Source organism: Pseudophryne corroboree, chromosome 6 (assembly GCF_028390025.1).
Source record: "Pseudophryne corroboree isolate aPseCor3 chromosome 6, aPseCor3.hap2, whole genome shotgun sequence".
NCBI lineage: Eukaryota > Metazoa > Chordata > Amphibia > Anura > Myobatrachidae > Pseudophryne > Pseudophryne corroboree.
In genome coordinates, this window is record NC_086449.1 from 162,072,433 (window position 1) to 162,097,612 (window position 25,180).

Consider the following 25,180-nt stretch of genomic DNA (forward strand, 5'->3'; position numbering starts at 1 on the left):
AGTCTCATAAGCGGGCATATTTATTAAAATAATTTTTACTAAAATAATGTGAAAACTTTGTGAAAAAAAATACCTGCCCTGTGATAATAACCCTGAGACAGTGTTATCCACAGGTTCCCAGCTCCGTTCTCCACTCAGGCAGAGCAGAGTGGGAAGCTGGCCCCTGTGATCAGCCATGTGTGACTAATAAGGCCACAAGCTGATCACATAAAATAAATTAAAAAAAAAAAGTTTTTTTTAAACTCACCAACAGGCCCTCCCGTGATCCTTGTCCCAGACTCCCAGTGCACTCCTCCGTGCCTCCGGTCATCTGATCGCCGGCTACTGCACTGTGACCCCGGTCATTTGCTGTAAACCGGTATCTCCATTTAGCAGGCATCAGATGACGGGGTCACAGAGCTGGAAGCCAGCGTTCATATGACCGGAGAAGATATAGATGCATCTAACAGATTTCAGAATACGGCACACTGCCCAGAAATGCTAATTACTTGTAAAGTGTGGTCTGTTGAATCCATTCGCAGTAGTGAGGGTATGGCTGATGCTGAGCAATCGCAGTCATTGATTCCTTTCTTATGTGCATTGCGCAGTACAGTATGTTGAAATCTGTTAGTTGCATCCATATCTGCGGACACGTCCCACTCACAATCAAGCCCTCGATCTTTAAAGTGGAAGATAATGAGTGAGTTGTTTTTAACATAATTAGGACTGGTTTTGTGGGTCACGTCTTGTTCTTATTTCCTTTTACATGGTAAATGTGTTTTTATTATTAATAACTCTGCCCAGGCATGTACTATATTGGGGTGTGGTATGATAGGTCAACAGTCATCAGGTCAACAGAAGAATGCTGACAGGGTTGAAATGTCGACATGCAGCATGCGGTGTTCTGGGTTCTTCCCTCACCTGGTGGCAGCGACTGTCCAGCGTCTTCCTCTTGGTCCCAGCAGCCATGTGACAATCTCTTCTTGTGCAGATCTCTCATGTTGTGGCATTCTGGTGAGTATTCTCCCCCTATCCCTAATCCTAGCCCTCTCCTTCCCGCAGCTTAACCCTAACCACCTCCCGCAGCCTAACCCTCACTGTCGGCATCCTAAAACTGTCGACTTCCAGGCGGTGACATGTCAAATGTCGACATTGTGAATCTGTCGACTGAGGATGTTGACATTGTGGTGTCAACCTTCTGAACATCGACTTGGTTACTGTCAACCACTCGGGTATGTTATATTGTCTATTAATTGTGTACTGTAAATTTAGTATTTACTACAGTACTATCACTGTGAGCGCCCCTTCTGGCATAAAGCAGGTGAATACTACTGTTTGCTCCTGGAGTAAGCCAGGCACGTAAAAAGCACATCATGATCTTGTAAAAGCGAGGGATAGCAATGCCTCAATTATATTAACAGAACTCACCTGTAGGCTCAGCAGCCTTGTATACCTTTGCAAAGAATCAGAGCTGTCTCTACCATTAAGTAGCTTTAGGCAGTTGCCTAAGGGTGTCAGCCACTGGGGGGCGTCACAATATAAACAAAACAATATAAACAGTCATATCTCCCAGACTCCCAACATAACCTATTCCAGGAGACAAAATGTATGATTGCCATCACCTGTGCTGAAGTACATTCTTATCAATTAACTAGTTCAACTTGGTGATGGCAATAATAAATTAAGAGGGAAGTCCAGAAACAGAGCATTGTGTCCTTCCTGGAATGGATCACGTTTTGGGAGGTATGCTTTCAGTCTCGGCCGAGACTACTGATGACCAGGGCCGAAGCTACCAAGGTGTCATGCCTCCGGAACTCTCCCAGCCTCTTCCCTCTCCTTCATGCTGAATGGAGGTATATCTGTTAGGGGGGACGTGTGTGTGTGTACGCGCTGACAGGGTGTGTGTATGTATGGGCCGGTTAATGAGTACTGACAGGGTTCGTGTGTGTAGGGAGGGTCTAAGGAATGCTGGCAGGATGAGTGTGTGCGTGTGGGTGGGTGGGTGTGTGTACGGGTTAGTGAGCTAAGGGGGTAATTCCAAGTTGATCGCAGCAGCAAATTTTTTAGCAGTTGGACAAAACCATGTGCACTGCAGGGGAGGCAGATATAACATGTGCAGAGAGAGTTAGATTTGGGTGTGGTGAGTTCAATCTGCAATCTAAATTGCAGTGTAAAAATAAAGCAGCCAGTATTTACCCTGCACAGAAATAAAATAACCCACCCACATCTAACTCTCTCTGCACATGTTAGATCTGTCCCCCCTGCAGTGCACATGGTTTTGCCCAACTGCTAAAAAAATATCCTGCTGCGATCAACTTGGAATTACCCCCTAAGTGTATGTGTGTGTGTTTTTGAGTGTGTGTGTTAATGAGTGCTGGCAGGGTGTGTGTGTCATATTAGTTGGGGCATTTCTGTATAGTATATTATGAATTTGGGACACTGCTGTATGGCATATTATAAATTTTGGACAGTGATACGTGGCATATTATAAATTGGAGGCACTGATACATGGCATATTATGTATTGGAAGGAGCAGGGGCCATGGGTGAAATGTTGCCTAGGGCGCCAAGAAACCTTGCACCGGCCAAAGAATGATACACTTAAGTGGGCAGAAAGTGTGCGGTCGCAGAGCAGAAGGCCGCGGCCGTCGCATACAGACGCGCGGCTGCATCCATCTCTGAATCAGCCCCTATGTTTACTTTCTGGTGACACTAACATAATTACTGTAATTATTGTGGCTATGCATTTTGGAATATCTCACAATGATGGCCACACGACATCTGCTTTCCTCCCCTGGGGAGAAGACATTTCCTTATTCCAAACCTGTGAAGGAAGGAATAGAGAAAATGTTGGTCAATCAGGCAGGGACAACATTCACTGCCCAATACTGCCGACTTGCAGCTCAGCAATTATCAGATCTGTAGGTCATGCTTGACAATTCAGAATGTCGAACAGTCCAATAATCTGTGGTCGGTTGCAGCACCGCACTATGCAGTGATTGACTGGATTGGTAAATAATCTGTAGATTGGACCCATATTTGTATATAATGTATGCACAGCATTAGGGAAAAAAATGGGAGCAATTTGCTTGTGGCAAATACATTGCTTTTGCACGCAGGGTAAATACTGGCAGCTTCTGCATGTAGTGAACAAATAGGTGGCAGATTTGTTTTTCACTGAAATTTTGAATTAAGGACCTAATTCAGACCTGATTTCTGTTGTGCGAAATCGCACAGAGGGCGATTACCGAATGACTGCGCATGCATATGCACCGCAATGCACAGGTGCAAGCCCAAAACAGTGACAGAATGGTGCAAAAAATTCCATCGTTAGGCATACGCAAGATGATTGATAGGAAGAGGCCGTTTGGGGGTGATAACTGCCCGTTTTCTGGGAGTGTCAGAAAAAAACGCAGGCGTTCCCAAGCGTTTTTCTGGGAGGGTGTGTGACGTCAGCTCCGGCCCCGATCAGCTTGTTTGTATCGCATTGTAGGAGTACGTCCTGGGCTACGCACAGACTGCACACACTGGAAAAATCATTAGATGGTGAGTGAGTTGTGAACGGATTTGCAGATGTCCACTGTCTGGCAAAGTTTTCGTATGCTGTACGCATGCATTCTCACATTTGCACGGGGCGGGTTTTCACTCTCTATGGGTGGCGACTATCTCATCGCAGACCTCTGCAAAAACGTAGAGTGATCAGGTCTGAATTAGGCCCTTAGCCAGGACACACCACCTCCAACTTTATACCTGTCTTCTCATAATAACTTTGTGCCCTACAGTGCAACACTGTTTTGCTTATGTGCAAATTTGCTCCTTTTTTGCTCTTTTATTTTTATTTGCTCTTAACTCATCATCAGCCTCTATGTGTGAACCTGAACTGTTTTTGTACATTCCCAATTCAGTAAGAAAATGTATCTTATACACTACTGATGGTATATTTATTGCAGTCATATGCAATTATTATTTAATTATCTGTAGTAATAAATTGCTGCAAATTGCAGTAGTTCAGGTTTATACTTAATTTTAATTATGTTGCAGATACAAGGCTACCTGGGCCTGATTCAGACGAGGTTGAGATGCTATTGCTGCTGCTTACATGGAAGCAGCAGCGATAGCACTAATATGGTAATGCAGCAAAAGGGTCATGCCCAGTGGCGCATTTTACCTATGGGCTGCAGGACTGCACCCACAGGTAAAATCCGCCATCACAATCAGTGTCAGTGAAACCAGATGCAGTCTGAGACTGCACTAGCACCACTGTGACTGGCAGCGACATCCTATTGGAAGTCCCACCTGTCAGTCACAGACACACAAGGCAGTCCCATTAGAAGGTGTTTCCTCCCTCCAGGACTACCATACCTAGCTGTGACTAGCAGAGAGTTGGCTTCCTGTAGGAAGTCAGCTTGCCCTTGCGGGCTCGCTTCGCTCGCATTGCTTCAGGCAAGGTTACTATTCCCAATTGTAATCCATGTGGATGGTAAACCAAGCAAAAATTGAAAAATTTGAAAAATCCCTCAAAACTTGTGTTGGCCTTTTAATCCTGTCAACCTTTTGGACTGTCTACCTTTTACCTGTCAACATTTTGACCCTGTTGACTTTTTGACCCTGTCGACCATATTGTGTTGACCTATTGACTGACTAACTAGACACTATCCATAGTCCGGACACCAAATTTGGGCATCATTTTTTTTCAAGCATTTGGAAAAATTCATGTTCAGCAAAAAATGGTGGGCACAATACCAACACAGACTCACTGTGACAAATGTGCAATATACAGACATGGACAAATCTGTGCCCTTCCACAAAAAATGAACCCATATTTTTCTCTTTCTAGAACTTGAAAGTGACAAAAGTAATTGGCAGCCATCATTATTTATTCCAGGCTTACCTTCTGTTTTTTTTTCTCCTTTCTGGGAGAAGCCCGGAGCAGAGACGATGCGGAGAACTTCGGTGCGGGGCCAGCTTTGACATCTTCAAGCCCCGCTCCCACAGTGGGAAACCGCAGGGATTTGTGTGTCCACATCATTTTAACCCCTCCTCATATACACGTGAATGCCAGGGATTATCTCTCTATCCTGCCCGCTTTCAGTAGGGGAAGGATGCGGGAGATCTGCATGCTCTTCTTGGGGTGCAAGGGGCCACCTCAAAGAGAGCCTCCTGCAATTTCCAGGAGAGTAGGCAAGTATGATATATTGCATACTTAATAGTAATCAAACTTTGCTTTTGATTTTTGATTCAACAGAATTTCTCTAACGTCCTAGTGGATGCTGGGAACTCCGAAAGGACCATGGGGAATAGCGGCTCCGCAGGAGACTGGGCACAACTAAAAGAAAGCTTTTAGACTACCTGGTGTGCACTGGCTCCTCCCACTATGACCCTCCTCCAAGCCTCAGTTAGATTTCTGTGCCCGGCCGAGCTGGATGCACACTAGGGGCTCTCCTGAGCTCCTAGAAAGAAAGTTTATTTTAGGTTTTTTATTTTACAGTGAGACCTGCTGGCAACAGGCTAACTGCATTGAGGGACTAAGGGGAGAAGAAGCGAACCTACCTGCTTGCAGCTAGCTTGGGCTTCTTAGGCTACTGGACACCATTAGCTCCAGAGGGATCGACCGCATGGAACTGGCCTTGGTGTTCGTTCCCGGAGCCGCGCCGCCGTCCCCCTTACAGAGCCAGAAGCAAGAAGAGGTCCGGAAAATCGGCGGCAGAAGACATCAGTCTTCACCAAGGTAGCGCACAGCACTGCAGCTGTGCGCCATTGCTCCTCATACACACTTCACACTCCGGTCACTGAGGGTGCAGGGCGCTGGGGGGGGCGCCCTGAGCAGCAATAAAAACACCTTGGCTGGCAAATATATCACAATATATAGCCCCAGAGGCTATATATGTGATAAATACCCCTGCCAGAATCCATAAAAAAGCGGGAGAAAAGTCTGCGAAAAAGGGGCGGAGCTATCTCCCTCAGCACACTGGCGCCATTTTCTCTTCACAGTGCAGCTGGAAGACAGCTCCCCAGGCTCGCCCCTGTAGTTTGCAGGCTCAGAGGGTTAAAAAGAGAGGGGGGGCACTAAATTTAGGCGCAATATTGTATATACAAGCAGCTATTGGGAAAAATTCACTCAATATAGTGTTAATCCCTAAATTATATAGCGCTCTGGTGTGTGCTGGCATACTCTCTCTCTGTCTCCCCAAAGGGCTGTGTGGGGTCCTGTCCTCAGTCAGAGCATTCCCTGTGTGTGTGCGGTGTGTCGGTACGGCTGTGTCGACACGTTTGATGAGGAGGCTTATGTGGTGGCAGAGCAGATGCCGATAAATGTGATGTCGCCCCCTGTGGGGCCGACACCAGAGTGGATGGATAGGTGGAAGGTATAAACCGACAGTGTCAACTCCTTACATAAAAGGCTGGATGACGTAACAGCTGTGGGACAGCCGGCTTCTCAGCCCGCGCCTGCCCAGGCGTCTCAAAGGCCATCAGGGGCTCAAAAACGCCCGCTCCCTCAGATGGCAGACACAAATGTCGACACGGAGTCTGACTCCAGTGTCGACGAGAATGAGACATATACACAATCCACTAGGAACATCCGTTACATGATCCCGGCAATAAAAAATGTGTTACACATTTCTGACATTAACCCAAGTACCACTAAAAAAGGGTTTTATGTTTGGGGAGAAAAAGCAGGCAGTGTTTGGTTCCCCCATCAAATGAGTGAATGAAGTGTGAAAAAGCGTGGGTTCCCCCGATAAGAAACTGGCAATTTCTAAAAAGTTACTGATGGCGTACCCTTTCCCGCCAGAGGATAAGTTACGCTGGGAGATATCCCCTAGGGTGGATAAGGCGCTCACACGTTTGTCAAAAAAGGTGGCACTGCCGTCTTAGGATACGGCCACTTTGAAGGTACCTGCTGATAAAAAGCAGGAGGCTATCCTGAAGTCTGTATTTACACACTCAGGTACTAGACTGAGACCTGCAGATAGCTGCAGCGTGGTCTGTGACCCTGTCAAACAGGGATACTATTTTGCGAACATAAGAGCATATTAAAGACGTCGTCTTATATTTGAGGGATGCACAGAGGGATATTTTGCCGGCTGGCATCCAGAATTAATGCAATGTCCATTCTGTCAGGAGGGTATTAGAGACCCGACACTGGACAGGTGATGCTGACTTTAAAAGGCACATAGAGCCTTATAAGGGTGAGGAATTGTTTGGGGATGGTCTCTGGGAATTTTTACCTCAGGTTTCCTCACAGCCTAAGAAAGCACTGTATTATCAGGTACAGTCCTTTCGGCTTCAGAAAAGCAAGCGGGTCAAAGGCGCTTCCTTTCTGCACAGAGACGAGGGAAGAGGGAAAAAGCTGCACCAGTCAGCCAGTTCCCAGAATCAAAATTCTTCCCCCGCTTCCTCTAAGTCCACCGCATGACGCGGCCGCCTCAAAAATTTCAGCGATCAGTGGGCTCGCTCACAGGTGGATCCCTGGATCCTTCAAGTAGTATCTCAGGGGTACAAGCTGGAATTCGAGGCGTCTCCCCCCCCCCGCCGTTTCCTCAAATCTGCCTTGCCGACAACTCCCTCAGGCAGGGAGGCTGTGCTAGAGGCAATTCACAAGCTGTATTCCCAGCAGGTGATAGTCAAGGTGCCCCTACTTCAACAAGGACGGGGTTACTATTCCACACTGTTTGTGGTACCGAAACCGGACGGTTCGGTGAGACCCATTTTAAATTCGAAATCCTTGAACACATACATAAAAAAATTCAAGTTCAAGATGGAATCGCTCAGGGCGGTTATTGCAAGACTGGAGGAGGGGGATTACATGGTATCCCTGGACATCAAGGATGCTTACCTACATGTCCCCATTTACCATCCTCACCAGGAGTACCTCAGATTTGTGGTACAGGATTGCCATTACCAATTCCAAACACTGCCGTTTGGACTGTCCACGGCACCGATGGTCTTTACCAAGGTAATGGCAGAAATGATGATACTCCTTCGAAAAAAGGGAGTTTTAATTATCCCGTACTTGGACGATCTCCTTATAAAGGCGAGGTCCAAGGAGCAGTTGTTGGTCGGAGTAGCACTATCTCGGGAAGTGCTACAACAGCACAGATGGATTCTATACATTCCAAAGTCACAGCTGGTTCCTACCACACGCCTACTGTTCCTGGGGATGGTTCTGGACACAGAACAGAAAAAAGTGTTTCTCCCGCAGGAGAAAGCCAAGGAGCTGTCATCTCTAGTCAGAGACCTCCTGAAACCAAAACAGGTATCGGTGCATCACTGCACACGAGTCCTGGGAAAAATGGTAGCTTCTTACGAAGCAAAATTCCATTCGGCAGGTTCCATGCAAGAACCTTTCAGTGGGACCTCTTGGACAAGTGGTCGGGATCGCATCTTCAGATGCATCGGCTGATAACCCTGTCTCCAAGGACCAGGGTGTCTCTGCTGTGGTGGCTGCAGAGTGCTCATCTTCAAGAGGGCCGCAGATTCGGCATACAGGACTGGGTCCTGGTAACCACGGATGCCAGCCTTCGAGGCTGGGGGGCAGTCACACAGGGAAGAAATTTCCAAGGACTTTGGTCAAGTCAGGAGTCGTCCCTACACATAAATATTCCGGAACTGAGGGCCATTTACAATGCCCTAAGTCTGGCAAGGCCTCTGCTACAAAACCAGCCGGTACTGATCCAATCAGACAACATCACGGCAGTCGCCCATGTAAACCGACAGGGCGGCACAAGAAGCAAGATGGCGATGGCAGAAGCCACAAGGATTCTCCGATGGGCGGAAAATCACGTCTTAGCACTGTCAGCAGTGTTCATTCCGGGAGTGGACAACTGGGAAGCAGACTTCCTCAGCAGACACGACCTACACCCGGGAGAGTGGGGACTTCATCCAGAAGTCTTCCAACTGTTGGTAAACCGTTGGGAAAGGCCACAGGTGGACATGATGGCGTCCCGCCTAAACAAAAAACTAGATATTGCGCCAGGTCAAGAGACCCTCAGGCAATAGCTGTGGACGCTCTAGTGACACCGTGGGTGTACCAGTCAGTTTATGTATTCCCTCCTCTGCCTCTCATATCAAAGGTACTGAGAATAATAAGAAAACGAGGAGTAAGAACGATACTCGTGGTTCCGGATGGGCCAAGAAGAGCTTGGTACCCAGAACTTCAAGAAATGATATCAGAGGACCCATGGCCTCTACCGCTCAGACAGGATCTGCTACAGCAGGGGCCCTGTCTGTTCCAAGACTTACCGCGGCTGCGTTTGACGGCATGGCGGTTGAATTCCGGATCCTAAAGGAAAAGGGCATTCCGGAGGAAGTCATTCCTACGCTGATAAAAGCCAGGAAAGAAGTAACCGCAAACCATTATCACCGTATTTGGCAAAAATATGTTGCGTGGTGTGAGGCCAGGAAGGCCCCAACAGAGGAATTTCAGCTGGGTCGTTTTCTGCACTTCCTACAGTCAGGAGTGACTATGGGCCTAAACTTGGGTTCCATTAAGGTCCAGATTTCGGCTCTGTCGATTTTCTTCCAGAAAGAATTGGCTTCACTGCCTGGAGTTCAGACATTTGTAAAGGGAGTGCTACATATTCAGCCCCCTTTTGTGCCTCCTGTGGCACCTTGGGATCTCAACGTGGTGTTGAGTTCCCTAAAATCACATTGGTTTGAGCCACTTAAAACTGTGGATTTGAAATATCTCACGTGGAAAGTGGTCATGTTATTGGCCTTGGCTTCGGCCAGGCGTGTGTCAGAATGGGCGGCTTTGTCATGTAAAAGCCCTTATCTGATTTTCCATATGGATAGGGCAGAATTGAGGACTCGTCCCCAGTTTCTCCCTAAGGTGGTATCAGCTTTTCACTTGAACCAACCTATTGTAGTGCCTGCGGCTACTAGGGACTTGGAAGATTCCAAGTTACTGGACGTAGTCAGGGCCTTAAAAATTTATATTTCCAGGACGGCTGGAGTCAGGAAAACTGACTCGCTTTTTATCCTGTAGGCACCCAACAAAATAGGTGCTCCTGCTTCTAAGCAGACTATTGCTCGCTGAATTTGTAGCACAATTCAGCTGGAGCATTCTGCGGCTGGATTGCAGCATCCTAAATCAGTAAAAGCCCATTCCACGAGGAAAGTGGGCTCATCTTGGGCGGCTGCCCGAGGGGTCTCGGCTTTACAACTTTGCCGAGCTGCAACTTGGTCAGGGGCAAACACGTTTGCTAAATTCTACAAATTTGATACCCTGGCTGAGGAGGACCTTGAGTTCTCTCATTCGGTGCTGCAGAGTCATCCGCACTCTCCCGCCCGTTTGGGAGCTTTGGTATAATCCCCATGGTCCTTTCGCAGTTCCCAGCATCCACTAGGACGTTAGAGAAAATAAGATTTTACTCACCGGTAAATCTATTTCTCGTAGTCCGTAGTGGATGCTGGGCGCCCATCCCAAGTGCGGATTGTCTGCAATACTTGTACATAGTTATTGTTAACTAAAGGGTTATTGTTATGAGCCATCTGTTGAGAGGCTCAGTTATGTTTCATACTGTTAACTGGATATGGTATCACGAGTTATACGGTGTGATTGGTGTGGCTGGTATGAGTCTTACCCGGGATTCAAAATCCTTCCTTATTGTGTCAGCTCTTCCGGGCACAGTATCCTAACTGAGGCTTGGAGGAGGGTCATAGTGGGAGGAGCCAGTGCACACCAGGTAGTCTAAAAGCTTTCTTTTAGTTGTGCCCAGTCTCCTGCGGAGCCGCTATTCCCCATGGTCCTTTCGGAGTTCCCAGCATCCACTACGGACTACGAGAAATAGATTTACCGGTGAGTAAAATCTTATTATTTCAAATAATAAAACAAATGACGATGGCATGGACAAAAATGATAGGACACTTACCAGCATATTCAACTGTGTGCGGGAGTTTTGAAAAACCCTGCGGCACAGTGTTTTTCCCACAGTCGCAGAGTTTTCCTATTAATAAAAGGAGAGAAAATGAGACTCTGTGATTACTATAGAAACCATCATGTCTTTTTTCATGCACCCACATAAGTCTGATTTTCCTAAAATTGTTATTTAGTAAAAAAAAAACCAGTGGGATTTGCTCTGGAACCCAAGGCCTAATTAAGCAATTGAAAGTTAATTAGCTGAAAGTCCAATTAGCTTAATTAGTCAGTAATTACTTACCTTCCAAAGCGGTATCTTCTTCAGGCTGCAGGTCTTCTTCAGCAACTTGTGTGGCAAGTATATGTGTGTCAGTATGTGTGAAGTTAATGTGTGTGTGACACCCCACCAAGGCAGCAGCAGGGAGAACTACATCTCCCAGCAGCCCCTCCCCCTCCCCTCCCAGCAGACCCCTCGCCTCCTAGCACTAGGCTGATACGCTGTGGGCTCTGGCAGGGATTGCTGGAAGGAGGAGTTTTCACACATCTTGTTGGTACAACTTCCTACTTTACCTCGGTAAAGAGGCAAAGCAGGAACGCTGTATCGGCACAATATGTGCTGCATAATACATCTCCCCCTGAGCACTGCCGATTCAACAAGGGTATACTATCTACCGTGCCCAAAATGGCTGCCTTTCATGGGTGGGTCATGTAACCTATGGAATTTAGTAATCAAAATGTCTGCATCATCTCTGTATTAATCTCATCACCCCGGTTCCATTGTGCGTTACCAGTCTCACCGGTACCCAGCCCAGTTTCCAAAACGCTACAAGTATAAACCAGTACCCAGCCCAGTTCCATTGTGCGTTACCAGTCTCACCAGTACCCAGTCCAGTTTCAAGAACGCTACCAGTATAACCGGTACCCAGCCCAGTTCCATTGTACGTTACCAGTCTCACCAGTACCCAGCCCGGTTAACAGTACGCTACCAGTATAACCGGTACCCAGCCTGGTTTCCAGTACGCTACCAATATAACTGGTACCCAGCCCGGTTTCATTGTACGTTACCAGTCTCACCAGTACCCAGCCCGGTTACCAGTACGCTACCAGTATAACCGGTATCCAGCCTAGTTTCCAGTACGCTATCAACATAACTGGTACCCTGCCCGGTTTCATTGTACGTTACCAGTTTCACCGGTACCCAGCCCGGTTTCCAGAATGCTACCAGTATAACCGGTACCCAGCCTGGTTACCAGTACTCTACCAGTATAACTGGTACCCAGATTGGTTACCAGTATGCTACCAGTAATCCAGTTCTATATATCAGCTTCCTGAGATCTACTCTACAGATTCGCCAGTTGGTCTGTATGAGGAGGACTTATATCCAGCCTTCCTTACTCAGGCCCAGCACTATCTTCTCTCTCCTACCATCAGAGCGATCCCCGAGTGCACAAACACCCAGTGCCGTGAAAGTATTTTTGTAGAAAAATAGGTTCAGGAACTCCCAGGGGTGGGCAGTGGTGGGCAGAGCTGTGAGACAATGTGGGAGGAACTACAGTGGGCAGGAGCCCTTTGTAAGAATAAAGCCGTTTCCTGTGTAAGAAAAAGGAATTTAGGCACATGCCTCAAAAAAGGGGGTGCAGACGTGCTGTAAGGGGCATGGCCTTGCTGCAATCAGCATGGCCTTGCAGTAAAAGACTATTTTATACCACAGTTTTGCAAAATGCATGCCCAGACATTGGCCACCACAGGTAAAATAAAAATCCTGATTCATGCTCCTTACATTATTTGTCATTTTTCATCCTTATAGTAATGCCCCTAAAGCTGGCCATACACCTACAGATTTGTTGTCAGATCTGGATTTTTGGAATGAAAATCTAGTAATAGATGAGAGCAAAGGACAATTGACCATTTGCTCCCAAATAATGGAATACAGACAAAAATGGTCAATCAGACAAATTGGTTAAATCCACGTCCATTTTTGTCAGTTTTATGGCATTTAGGAGCAAATGACCACCTGTCATTTGCGCTCATCCATTACCAGGTTTTGACTCCAACTGTCCAGATCTGACAATAACTATTTAGGTGTATGGGCAGCATTACACAATATGCCACACACCGTAATGCCCATTGCACATTATGCCACACACCGTAATGCCCATTACACAATGACACACCATAATGCCCATTACACAATATGCCACACACCGTAATGCCCATTGCACATTATGCCACACACCGTAATGCCCATTACACAATGACACACCATAATGCCCATTACACAATATGCCACACACCGTAATGCCCATTGCACATTATGCCACACACCGTAATGCCCATTACACAATGACACACCATAATGCCCATTACACAATTTGCCACACACCGTTAGGCCCATTACACAATATGCCACACACAGTTATACCCCGCACACAATAATGCCCCTTACAAATTATGCCCCACAGTAAGGCTTCTAATTACTTTTAAATTACCTGCTCATTTAACAGAAAAGGCTCATCCGCAGCCCCCGGTACTCTCAAGCCACTTCAGGGGCTGTGAGACTTATTTCTATGCAACCCCTGCACCCGCCGGCACCAGACCGCACCCGCCCACCCACATGAAAAAAACACCTTTCTGCGCCGGCAGCCAGGACATTTTGGAGCTCTGTTCCTGGTGACGTCATTTTTCACCAGACCTTCAGGAACGGCATTCCGGAGTGTTCTGGATGAAAAATAGCCCTGTAAATAGGATTCTGTGCACCAATAACCACCCACCTCTGCACTTCTCTATGCTGCTACCTCATAGGGGTTATTTAAATGCAGAAAACACGTATGATTACAGTATGTTACTAGATGTGTCATATTAAAACAGTATTGACTGCATTCCTGGTAATTTGAAAGAGAATAATTATTTATGGGTTTTGCAGTTCTGTATTGTGATTCATATCTTTACTTTTTGGGCTATTACAGTCATCATTCTCCATAACACATTTTTCTTCTCTTTAATTATACACTAATTGTTCATGTAATTTCCACGCCCTTGCTCTGTTTGCAGTTTGTGTGGTTTTTACCTAGTTTTTCAGATGAGAGTTTCTTAAGGGAAAGGGTCACAAGAGTGGAATATTAAACTGATCCTATTTGACAAACATGCATCACCCACACGTATGGTTTACTCTGGTGTATCAGCGATTGGAACAGTCTTATCACATTCCATTGTTCATTGGTTCTAGCTGGAACATATAAATGGGCAGATTAGAGCACGACTCCACATCCCACAGCTCTCATATATACCCTCAAGATGGGCGCAATGGTGAGTGGCTTCTGTAACTATATGTACTTGTATACGGTACTCATATACACAAGTTTTTATGTCATTTGGTTAGAATGATAATGTCAATAGCAATAGTATAGGTGACAGCAGTGGTACAATGCTTGGCTTAAACGGATCAATGAATATTAATCTGTAGAGTTTCTGATGAAAGCAGGAAATTATTATCACCCCTGTGTGTTTTATATGCAAGTTATCTGCAAATCTACTTACCCCAGACAATGCCAGATTTACTAAGACTTGAAAAGTGATAAAGTGGAAAGTGATCAACTAGCAACCAATCAGCTCCTAGCTGCCATTTTTCAAACAGGTCCTGTAACATGGCAGTTAGGAGCTGATTGGCTGGCACTCTCCACTTTATCACTTTTTAAAGATTAGTACATCTGGCCCCATAGTCATATTTTAGGAATTCGCCATAAACCCTATTTTAAAAGGACATTATCTGCCTTCAGATTACCATTATTCATTGGCTTTAACTATATAATAGATGCATTTCCTAATGACATTCAATAAATGCATATTTCTAGCTTCTTTCTGTGTCTTTAACACTTCTTTACATAATCAAGCATTGTCATATCCTTGTGTTGCCGCATGATATGATAAGGCTCTGGTATGCTCTATGCGTTGGATTTGATTGTTTCCAAAGGATCAAATGTATGTGGTATCCAAGGACAATGGAAATAAACAACACTACTAGTGGTTTAAAAATATGGCTGATAGACAATAAGAAAGGAAAGCACCTACAACATACTGTTAGCAAAAGTACCACACAGCATATGCAACTGATTATGTCAATGTTATCTGAAGGTGGACAGCCCCTTTAGAAAGCAACATTTTTTAAATTGTTAGTTTTGTGAATGTGTCAATGGTACATCCATAACTACCCAGCCATTGGGATTTCTAGAACAAGTGGATAGAATCTGGTTGGCTACCTCTGATCCTCTCCCCCCTGATTGGCTGATGGTTTCTGTCTAATTCCTAGCAGTCCATGCAGCGTAGAGAAAAGAGGCACATTCAGCAGATATGTGATTAGCTTACTATAACAGGTGGTTCTACCCACAGTAGATATTGTGAATAGACATAACCACAAAGAGACAAACTGCATTAGCAGCAGGGTCCCTAATTAGCTCAGAGCAAGACAGAAGGGCACATAATGGTGTACATTCCCCTTCCAGCATAAGTAACATTTACTAAAGCACGAAGTGTTGCCTGTATGTATTGGTGAATACTAGTTCTTATCTCGAGAAACTACTTTGACTTAATTGTTTTTTTTAAATCCTTCATTTCACAGCTGCTGCTCCTGGGTGCTTTGGCCATCTTCATAAACCCATTACATGGAGAGGAGGTAAGAGACTGCAGGCATTATTACTACAAACTGTGTGACTGCTTTTGCACAGTGGGTACAAGCCAAGGCTATGAGCATTATAGTGAAATTACATTTAATTTGCTTTAATAATTATGTACTCAATATTTATTAGACCTATTGAGACTCATTTTGAGGTGTACACTTTCGCGCACTGAGGGCTATTCAAAGGTGGAAGCAAATGTCGCCACCGCTGTGTCTTTGTATGGAGTGGTTGTATAACAATATGCAAAAGCCGCAGGAGGCGTCTTGTGTAAAAAGCTTCACAGCAGTGAATCAACATTGTGACCATCAGACCTTTGTGAAACTCTCAGGTTACACAATACATCCCGAAAAACTACAGTGCTGGGGCCAGTTTTTGCCCAGAAAACAGGGCAGACATCCCCATTTTCTGGAATGGTTCCCGTTACCACTCCCCGAAACGTCTGCAGCCTAACAATCAGACTGTGACTAACAGGGCGTTGGGACCGAAGCTGCAGCATCATTGTGAGATATATGCACTGCAGCTTTGGCGCATGCCCAGTCCTGAAAACATTGGTCGAGACTATATCTGGGGCTGAATCAGGCACTGAGGACCTGATTCAGAGTTGCATGAAAGTCCATTTTGGGAATGTTTGCACCTGTGCATGCATCGGAGGCATCCATGTGGACTCCTGGGTGGTACACATCTCATTCATATCTCACTTGTGACTAAATAGGTGTAACTGGTGGCAACAGGGTGTATGTACGTGGGCTAAGTTGGGTGAGGGCTTATGGTGGGCGTGTAGAGGGAGTTGTTAGAGATGTTAGTATGCAGAGATCACTCTCACTTTAGGCTGATCTCTTGCACTAAACTAGGCTGGTACAACTGCATGCTGATAGTGATGACAGCCACTTCTACAAGTGGATTAATAAGTGCATGCAGAGCCGCAACAGGGCTGCAAGTCACCCTGTGCCAGTCACACCCCAAACCAATGGCAGGAGGCGGAGCTGCTAAACCAATGACATCCCAAAGCAGGTGTGGCTGCTAGCGCCAGCGAGTGCAGCATTGCTTGGAGAGTCCTCAGGATGCTCCGCGGAGGTTCAGAGACTGCAGGGTGTCTGTTGGAGTATCTGAAAAACACTCCAGCTGGCGCTGCAGCACAGATCCTGGCTATGCTAGCAAAACGCAGAGGCCGTTGGGCAGTGACAGTGCCGTCCACAAAGCCCTGCGCCACGTGTGGCAGCACGGCTTGCACACCCCTAGTTACAGCCATAAGAGCATGCAACTGTACGTGCAACTCTGAATACAGAAGAATATACTCATTTATTTTGGTGACTGCAGTACGGCAGCATCTGTAACTGACTTGTGTGCAATCAGGCCCTGAATCAGAGCCGACCATAGGCATAGGCAAACTAGGCAAATGCCTAGGGCATTTGGTATGCCTAGGAGCACAAGCAGATTCTACTGATTAAAATTATATGCGGCATGCCTATATTCTGTGTGTGACTGCGGTTGTACCTGCATATGAAATGCAAATAAGATGCATTTTAATAAAAAGATACACCTGACATTAGCAGGGCTGCCAGCTGACTCATGCCAGGCATCTACTGCTGCATGGTACAGTATATTGGGGCAAGATGTATGAGGACACATCTATATCCAAGCAGAGGCAGAGGTCACGGTGTTAGCGGCCATGTGAGTGCTATGTGCGGGTGGGTTGGTTGTGCAGTCGTGTTCGGCATATGTGTTAGAGGCATTATGTGCGTCGTGTATAAATGCATACTAATGTGCGGCAAATGTGTAAGGGGCACTGTGTGTGTCACTGTGTATAAGAGCATTAATAATGTGCAGCATATGTGTAAGGGACATTATGTTTATAAGGGCATTATTAAAGGTTGGTATAATATGTAAGGTGCATTATTTTTAGAAGGACATTAATAATGTGTGTCATATGTATAAGGGGCATTACTGTGTGGTATTATGTGCATAAATGCATTACTAATGTGTGGCATATGTGTACAAGGTGCTCCACTTATGTAATTCTAGAAAGGGCACTACAGTGTGGTCTGATGTGAATAAAGAGCAATATGATGTGGTGTAATGTGAATAAGGAGCAATTCAGTGTGATGTAATGTGAATAAGGGGCACTACTGTAAGGAGTAACGTATATAAGGTAAAGTGGTACTACAGTGTGATGTAACGTGAATTAGGGACACTATCGCATGATTAAATGTGAGTAAAGTTGCACTACTGTGTGGTGTAATTTGAATCAGGGGTACTATTGTGTGGCCATGCCCCTTGCCAGCAAAAGCACACCCCTTTGCGTGCTGTGCACTGAATGTGTGCACTGTTCCTGTTTAAAATATGAGGACTGCTATGGGTGAGGGGTGATGGTGCTGGGAAAGGGGCGCAGGGTCATTGGTGAAACTAGTGGTGATGCTAGGGGGCAGCAGGCAAAATCTTTCCTAGGGCATCATATTGGTTAGGGCCGGCTCTGCCCTGAATGTATGTAGGAGAGACACCGTATGTAGTTAGGTGCATGTGTGTCTCATGAAGTGTCCAATTTACAGACAGTAGTATCTTGTTTGAAGACATCTGATACAATGTTACATATGTGTCTTACAGGCATTCCAATACACGAACACAGGATACAATGGAGAAACCGTTTACCACACTGTGAATATTAATGAGCAAATCAAAATTGCTGTGTTTAATGTCTACTCTGGACGACAGACATCCAATGCTGTCTTTGATTACAGCCAGGTAGGTGACTGGTACATAGAAACTTGATGTAACCTGGTGTAAATCTAGCTGGAAGATGTATTTCTGCACTTTGTCAAAATCCTGATCTCTGTCGGAGGGGGAGGGGGGGGGAGGGACTGTAAATTGCAATGTTATAGGAAAACTGCCCATATTAATGTGCTACACGAGAAAGCAGACAGCATATTGCCTGTCGCCTTATTAGGAGGGAGATGCTTTTCTAGCAGAGTAAATGCAGGATGACAGACTTGCTTTGCAGAAATAATTATGGATTATTCCCTGGTTCATTTCCTGGCTGCTCTCTCAGTTTTTTAATCTGTAACAATTCAAGGGTCACCGAGGCTTTGGACAGTCCCAGGTGCTGGGAGTATATGGGTACACCTCATGCTGCATACATTACTATGATGCATTGGGGAACTTTAAAGTGGCATTGCAGGGGGATGTGGTTATGCCCCTTTCCCTGTACTCCTGAACCCCCACAGTAGCTCAGGAAATATGCATTCCTCCCCACCTCACCTGGAGAGCTGGCTGTAGAGGAATGGGGAAGAAGAGAAAAAAATGTAAGCTCAAATTCAAGTTCTCTTAAATAGGAGCAGTGCAAACTCTTACTGACAATTCTTCTTGTGTTCTCCCAGAACATAGTTGCCTACCACATGCCATACAGAGGCATCTGTGTAGTGGCACACATGGATATCGCCACCTTCCCAGACCTCGGACGCTTGGAGGCGCTAATTCACACCAAGAGGGTAAATATTTGTCTGTATAAGAAGCATGAAACGTTTTCAGAATCTGCTCAGGGTGACGGGAAGATTAGAGCAGATGAAAGTGCACTTTATAGGCAGTGAGAGAGTTCAGATTATGCCCGGTTGTGGTCATCAGATCGGCATGAATTGGATCGACCACTGAAGGTCGACATGTACTAGATCGACAGGGTGTCTAGGACGGCAGGTTCATTAGGTCGACATGTGGAAGATCGACAGGTCAAAAGGTCGACATGAGTTTTTCACGATTTTTTTTACTTTTTTTTACCTTTTTCATACTTTACGATCCACGTGGACTACTAATGGGAATGGTAACCTGTGCCAAGTGCAGCAGTAGTGGAGCAAGTCACCTTGCCCGAAGCATGGCGAGCGAAGCGAGCCATGCGAGGGGACACGGTGCACTAATTGGGGTTCCCCGTCACTATACAAAGAAAACGACACCAAAAAAAAAAAACTAATGTCGACCTTTTGACCTGTCGACCTTGCACATGTTGACCTAACGACCCTGTCGACCCAGTGCATGTCAACCTTTAGTGGTCGACCCAATGCATGTCGATCTAATGTGTGTCAACCCAACGACCCATACCCTGCATGCCCTGATGCAGCACAATTCTTACACAAAGACACAAATGCAGCCATCCTATAGTATACAATTGTTTTAGCATCTTGTGTGCACGCTAATGTTCATATTTTATAATATACATTTATATAGTACAAAGAAAGTAGTGACTAATGCCAACACCAAATTTATGACATACAATCCTGCCCACAGGGGCGTAGCGAGAACTTTTTGGGCCTCATAGCAACATTTTGAAAGGGCCCCTGTCCCAATGCTTCTAGAGAGACACCTCTCCGCAGCAGTTGTTAATTTTATGCCCCATAATAGTGCCCTGGTTTTTAGGTTATCAAATTCGGCCCTCTGGACCACGAACAGTTCATATTTTCCAGGTCTCCTCACAGAATCGCAATTGAAATATTTAGCTCCACCTGTGGATTTGTTAAAATGTGTCAGTGAGTAATGAATACACCTGTGCACCTGCTAGGTGACCTGGAAAACATGAACTTCATGGGATCCTGAAGACTGAGTGTGAGAACCTATGCCCTATTTTATTTTCGAAACCATATTTGTGGCTTCGTTGTGTTATTCCCCATAGTAGTTCCCTAGTTTATTTTAGAAAATATAGTTGTGTTCTAGTTCACATTATGGGGGTAATTCCAAGTTGATCGCAGCAGGAATTCTGTTAGCAATTGGGCAAAACCATGTGCACTGCAGGGGAGGTAGATATAACATGTGCAGAGAGAGATAGATTTGGGTGTGGTGTTGAATCTGCAATCTAATTTGCAGTGTAAAAATAAAGCAGCCAGTATTTACCCTGCACAGAAATAAAATAACCCACCCAAATCTAACTCTCTCTGCACATGTTATATCTGCCCCCCCTGCAGTGCACATGGTTTTGCCCAAATGCTAACAAAGTTCCTGCTGCGATCAACTCAGAATTACCCCCTATGTCACATTGGGCTGCCAGTACACATTACTAAAAAACAGTCTATTATGAGTTCATAGTATGTCACATTACAATGCCTTAGTTTATATTATGCCACACTATAGTGCTTTCACTTCCTATTATGTCTCATTACAGTGCCCCACTTTATATTATGTAACATTATAATGCCCTCCAGTTCATTTTATGCCACATTACAATGAGCAGGTAAAGCATACCTAGATATATTGCAAGCCCCAAGGCAAAAGTTTGTAAGTTCCCCGTATTTACCTCCCTATGGTGAAAAAATGTATATAACACATGTAACTGTGACAGGGAAGGTGGGCCCCTCTCAGCTCTGGGCCCCATAGCAGCTGCACTGCCTGCACCTATGGTAGCTACACTCTTGCCCACCCATCTTACTAAGCACATATCAGCCCAGCCACAAACAGTGCAATCTACAGTATGCTCAGAGATCACGGTGCAGAGGCAGAACAAGGCCCGATAATCAGTATCAGCATCTTTCTCATTGCAGTGATGCTTCATAATTAGCCTCTAATGATTAAATAATAGAGAAACTAGTGATGATCATTATCTGTCTTCTTTCCACATCATAGGACAGAGAGAAGGACCTGGAGGACCTGCACAAGCATTACTTTGTCAGTAACCAGCAGGTGAATGACCTTTCTCAGTTTGGTAACGCCGTGCAAGGTCTGTGCTGGGGAATTCCAACCTACTGGGCCCGCGAGTATGCCAGTAAGTATCCTCCTTACCGGAGCTATGTAACTAACTTACAGCATCTTCTCATAATACAATATCACAACTGTATGCAGCATAGTGAGTCTTGTGGTGGAGGATGCCTGGGTGTATGACTGGAACACCAGGGCGGGGTGTATCAAGCATTACATTTTCAATGTGATACATTCCGACACTAATCATATGCATATCAGAATTTAGTAGAGCCATATGTATGTACAGTTGCAATTAAATTCGCAAAGGACAACTGTATGATCAGAGCTGTCCCTTACGATGAGAGGGATTCCGTGTTTATGATCAGGGAGTCATTATGTGCGAGTGGCACGGGACACTGGGAGGGATCTTGGGGAATTATGCAAAATGAAACCCAAAGGCTTCTATTAGGCAACGCCAGCTACAGAGCTATAGATGGCATTGCCTATCGGGGTACAAGCTCAGGAGAGTTTTGCTTTCTGGAACTTTGTACATATGGGAAATGTGGTCAGACCTCCAAAAAGTGCAATTTTGCCATTACTATATGCCGCCCCTACTGTACATTCCATGCCGAATTACCTATCATCACAGTTCCCAGATGTCCACACACAGCCATTGGGTTTGTGAGTGAACCAAATTGAAGTGACTTTTCCTGCACCCCCGGGTGAGTAAACCAGCCTCCTGGGTGATGACTCTATTCATAGCATCACGCCCCTGTAACTCTAATCTGAACCTCCCCATACTGGAGGGCACCAACATAAAAAATCAGCAAATATGGCATTAAAGCAAAGGAATCTCTTCCCCCAATAGTCATTTACAGAACACAGAAGAAAGGGGAACTCAGAATAACACAATGCACAGTCATGATACTTCTCATTTTCTTGTTTACTTTGTTTCTTGCAAAAGCAATGTTTGTTCAGTGTAACTATAAACCATTCATTGGTGTGCGCTGTGCGCCCTCTCACCACCAGTGGCCACATGCATCACTGCAGAGGCAGAACTCTGAGGCAACGGAGTCAGCTGCCGCCGGGCTCCTGCTTTGAAGGGGGGCACCTCTCCTCCTGTTCCATGTGTTCAGCGACATTAATCAATTAAGTTAAATGACAGCAGCCAGTTTCTCTTCTGTAGCCGACTTCCCCACTAGTCACTACTACACCTAACAAAATCACACCCTTTTTCTTATAGATACACTGAAAGCAGACAACTTACAGATGAAGCTATTTGCTCCTATAAAGGAAACATGAGAATTCTAACTATATGAAGTTATTTCTCAGACAATTACAAGTAACTTCATATGCTATATCTCCATCAGTTAGGTGCATGTTTCCAGTGTAATAGGTTGTGCGTTCTAATCCTGGATATGACACTTGCAAATTAATTGTCAGAGAAATAATCAGCATTGTGAGTGACTGAGCAGATCTATGTAGTGTGTGGCTGGACCCCTACATAGTTCCGCCTAGTTGCAACAGTTTTGTAGTAGCTTCAAATAGTTAGAATCTGCAGGTTTGCTATGCAGGAGAAAATATGTGTACTGTATTATATATATGGGGGGCACCAATATTTTTCTTGCCTCCAGGCAACTGGGACAAACTTACGCCACTGCATCACTGTAACAGTCTGACTATAATCACTGTAGGTATTCATGTACAGTTACCTTGCAATACTCAACCTAATCTGTTATTTATTAATACACTCTGTTTACAGCCCCAACGGAAGGAATAGGAGCTCAAGGCTGCGCTGGTATCCACTTTCTCTGTATCCATGTTGGGCTGTGCGCAGGTTTCCACCTCTTCTAATCTGCCCAACGACTGCAGACATTCTGGTGCTGTCCACACTCCCAACCTCATCCTAATACAATGAATATTCAGCTTCCATGGCTGTCTGTCTGTACTGTGTGTACTGCAATCAAAGTGTTTCTATAGCCAGTAACCTGTCCTGGCCAGTAACTGTGTCTGAGATACACCAGCTATTACTCCAGATCAATAAAGATATATTTCCAGTATGACCGAGTCATCGTGTTCACTGTGTGGTACACTCACTGTATTTTCTGTATATAAAATTATATATACAGTATGGATATATATCTGGGGGCTGCTACTTTATCTCTATCCACTTTGTCACTCTCTAAAGCTTAGTACATCTCTCCCAGTATTATAATTGCACACCAGAGAAGGTAGTTACCAAACAGCCGTTACGTAATCATCAGAGACATCAGTATGTAGCATACTTCGAAATGACATTTATACAAAGTTTGCCTTAGGCAGGGGGTGTTCCTCATTTACTAAAGAAAAACATGTCTACAATCCATAATTGCAGGTATTAGGCGTATTCCAGTAAATGCATGGGTTTCCAAGAGTATTTCCCTGATTTGTAGCCTAAAATATAATAACTTGCATTTATAAATGACTGCTGTTCCCGACTGTCGTCAGTCTCTGCATAATTATAATGTTTAGCAGTACTCATCGGAGAATCTATGGGCGTGCGCACCTCCGCGGTACGATCAGGTCTCTGCGCATGACATTTACAGCAACCGCAGTAATTATCTTCCTGATCTGTAGAACTCTTTGTAAGGTGACGTTCCAAAGAAAAGATCCTAAACGTGCACAAATATGTTTGTTTTTCATTAGAATGTCACTATTTGTTTTGCATTTATCTTAAATTGTTTTCTATCAATTAATGTAAAAAGTGGATCCTGATCTTGTAATTCCACAAAATATTTAGATTTTGTACAGTTACAATGAAATATTATAGATTTTTTTAATTGACGCTACCAAATTTAGTATGCTGCAGTGACTCTTGCAAGAATGATGGGGGTAAGGACAGGGGGCAAATGTCTAAATGCTGGAGGCCAGCACAAAGGACAGCAGTGCATAATACAGTAACTAAACTAGCCCCAGCACGATAAAACGTGAATGCATATAAACCAACAGAAGATGGCGCTAAAGCACAGAGAAAGCGTGTTTGTATAATTTCTAATATTCTATTGTTTAAGTAATCTACCATTTTCACATAGGGAAATGTATGAGGTTTCTTACTAGAACTTACGGGATGGTCTTCAGTGTAAAGGAAACCATTCAGTTAGGAAATCCAAAATTTAGATCATAATATTGATCTATTCTTTTTCTAAAAAAATATTCTCTTGGACTTTACTACTACTAAAGTTGGCAAACTAAACCATTTTGAACTTTATACACAAAAGGGCGTTTTTTATCCTAAAATAAGATACACATTTATGGACTGAGCATGAACACAAATATTTGTCATATCTAGATTTTTGTATAGCGCAGACTTTCATCCCTTAAGTCTGTAAAAAGAGAATATGGATGATCAGGGCAGGACAAACAGAAGCTTGGTACAGCTGTGGTCTGATTATGTGTGATATTAACAGACATGGGTGCACCCCCAAACATGCCTCTTATCTTGCAAATATAGTGGTGGATGCTCAATTAGCTGAGTGATATCATTCAGGTGCTTGGAAGGGAGGGGTATTTCTAAGCAAGAAATAAAAAAATAAAAATACCCTTATATTAAAAACTTATCACATACTAATTTCTTCAACACTATTTCTTATTTTAATTACATCTGATTTTTGTATCACTTTCTCTATAGCTTCGGCTTCTTAAACACTAATCTATTAATATTATAGATTTTTCACTGGTATGCTGCCCTGGGCTGTCTGGCTTATGCTGATTTTTTGGGGGTGCCACGCCCTGCACCTAGAAATAACACTAGAGACCCCAAATATACAGAGAGGCCTTGACGCGGCTTGGGGGCTTACACATACATTTGCGCAGATATATGTAACCGAAATCTCTGAATTCTAAGATATTGTATGGGATTTAAATCTGGTTATTGCTATCATTCAGGGTACTGGGGTAAAACAAAATGTGTTTTTTTTTTCATGCCTCTTATGTGATGATTAACATCACTTCTGATTGGCTGCTCTCTGTATCGACGTTCC

General features: G+C 44.7%; 1 protein-coding gene and 1 long non-coding RNA gene across 5 annotated transcripts in view; one reads left to right on the top strand and one right to left on the bottom strand.

Annotated features, from left to right (window-relative positions):
• Window positions 1-25,180, bottom strand: part of LOC134936803 (uncharacterized) — a 298,887-nt gene that overhangs the window by 228,473 nt on the left and 45,234 nt on the right. For all 3 annotated transcript variants that reach the window (XR_010180549.1, XR_010180548.1, XR_010180550.1), the window contains exons 3-4: window positions 10,853-10,927; window positions 4,870-5,138 (exon numbers count right to left, since the gene is read on the bottom strand). This is a non-coding gene — a long non-coding RNA (uncharacterized LOC134936803). The remainder of the gene's footprint in view (window positions 1-4,869; window positions 5,139-10,852; window positions 10,928-25,180) is intronic.
• LOC134936801 (gastrokine-1-like) lies at window positions 514-23,221 on the top strand. 2 transcript variants are annotated; one of them, XM_063932062.1, is made up of 7 exons: window positions 514-679; window positions 14,066-14,145; window positions 15,455-15,508; window positions 18,114-18,251; window positions 18,884-18,994; window positions 21,108-21,246; window positions 22,924-23,221. In XM_063932062.1, the coding sequence occupies exons 2-7, from the start codon at window positions 14,134-14,136 to the stop codon at window positions 23,013-23,015; spliced, it is 546 nt and encodes a 181-aa protein (XP_063788132.1). In that variant the 5' UTR covers window positions 514-679; window positions 14,066-14,133; the 3' UTR covers window positions 23,016-23,221. The 2 variants fall into 2 exon arrangements, with proteins under 2 accessions (XP_063788132.1, XP_063788133.1); XM_063932063.1 differs by lacking the exon at window positions 514-679 and adding an exon at window positions 1,706-1,832.

What these genes read in the sequence shown, in the direction of transcription:
- LOC134936801 (XM_063932062.1), top strand. An exon ending in ACCCATTACATGGAGAGGAG is followed by an intron (nt 15,509 to 18,113) that starts GTAAGAGACTGC and finishes TGTGTCTTACAG; the next exon opens with GCATTCCAATACACGAACAC. An exon ending in CTGTCTTTGATTACAGCCAG is followed by an intron (nt 18,252 to 18,883) that starts GTAGGTGACTGG and finishes GTGTTCTCCCAG; the next exon opens with AACATAGTTGCCTACCACAT.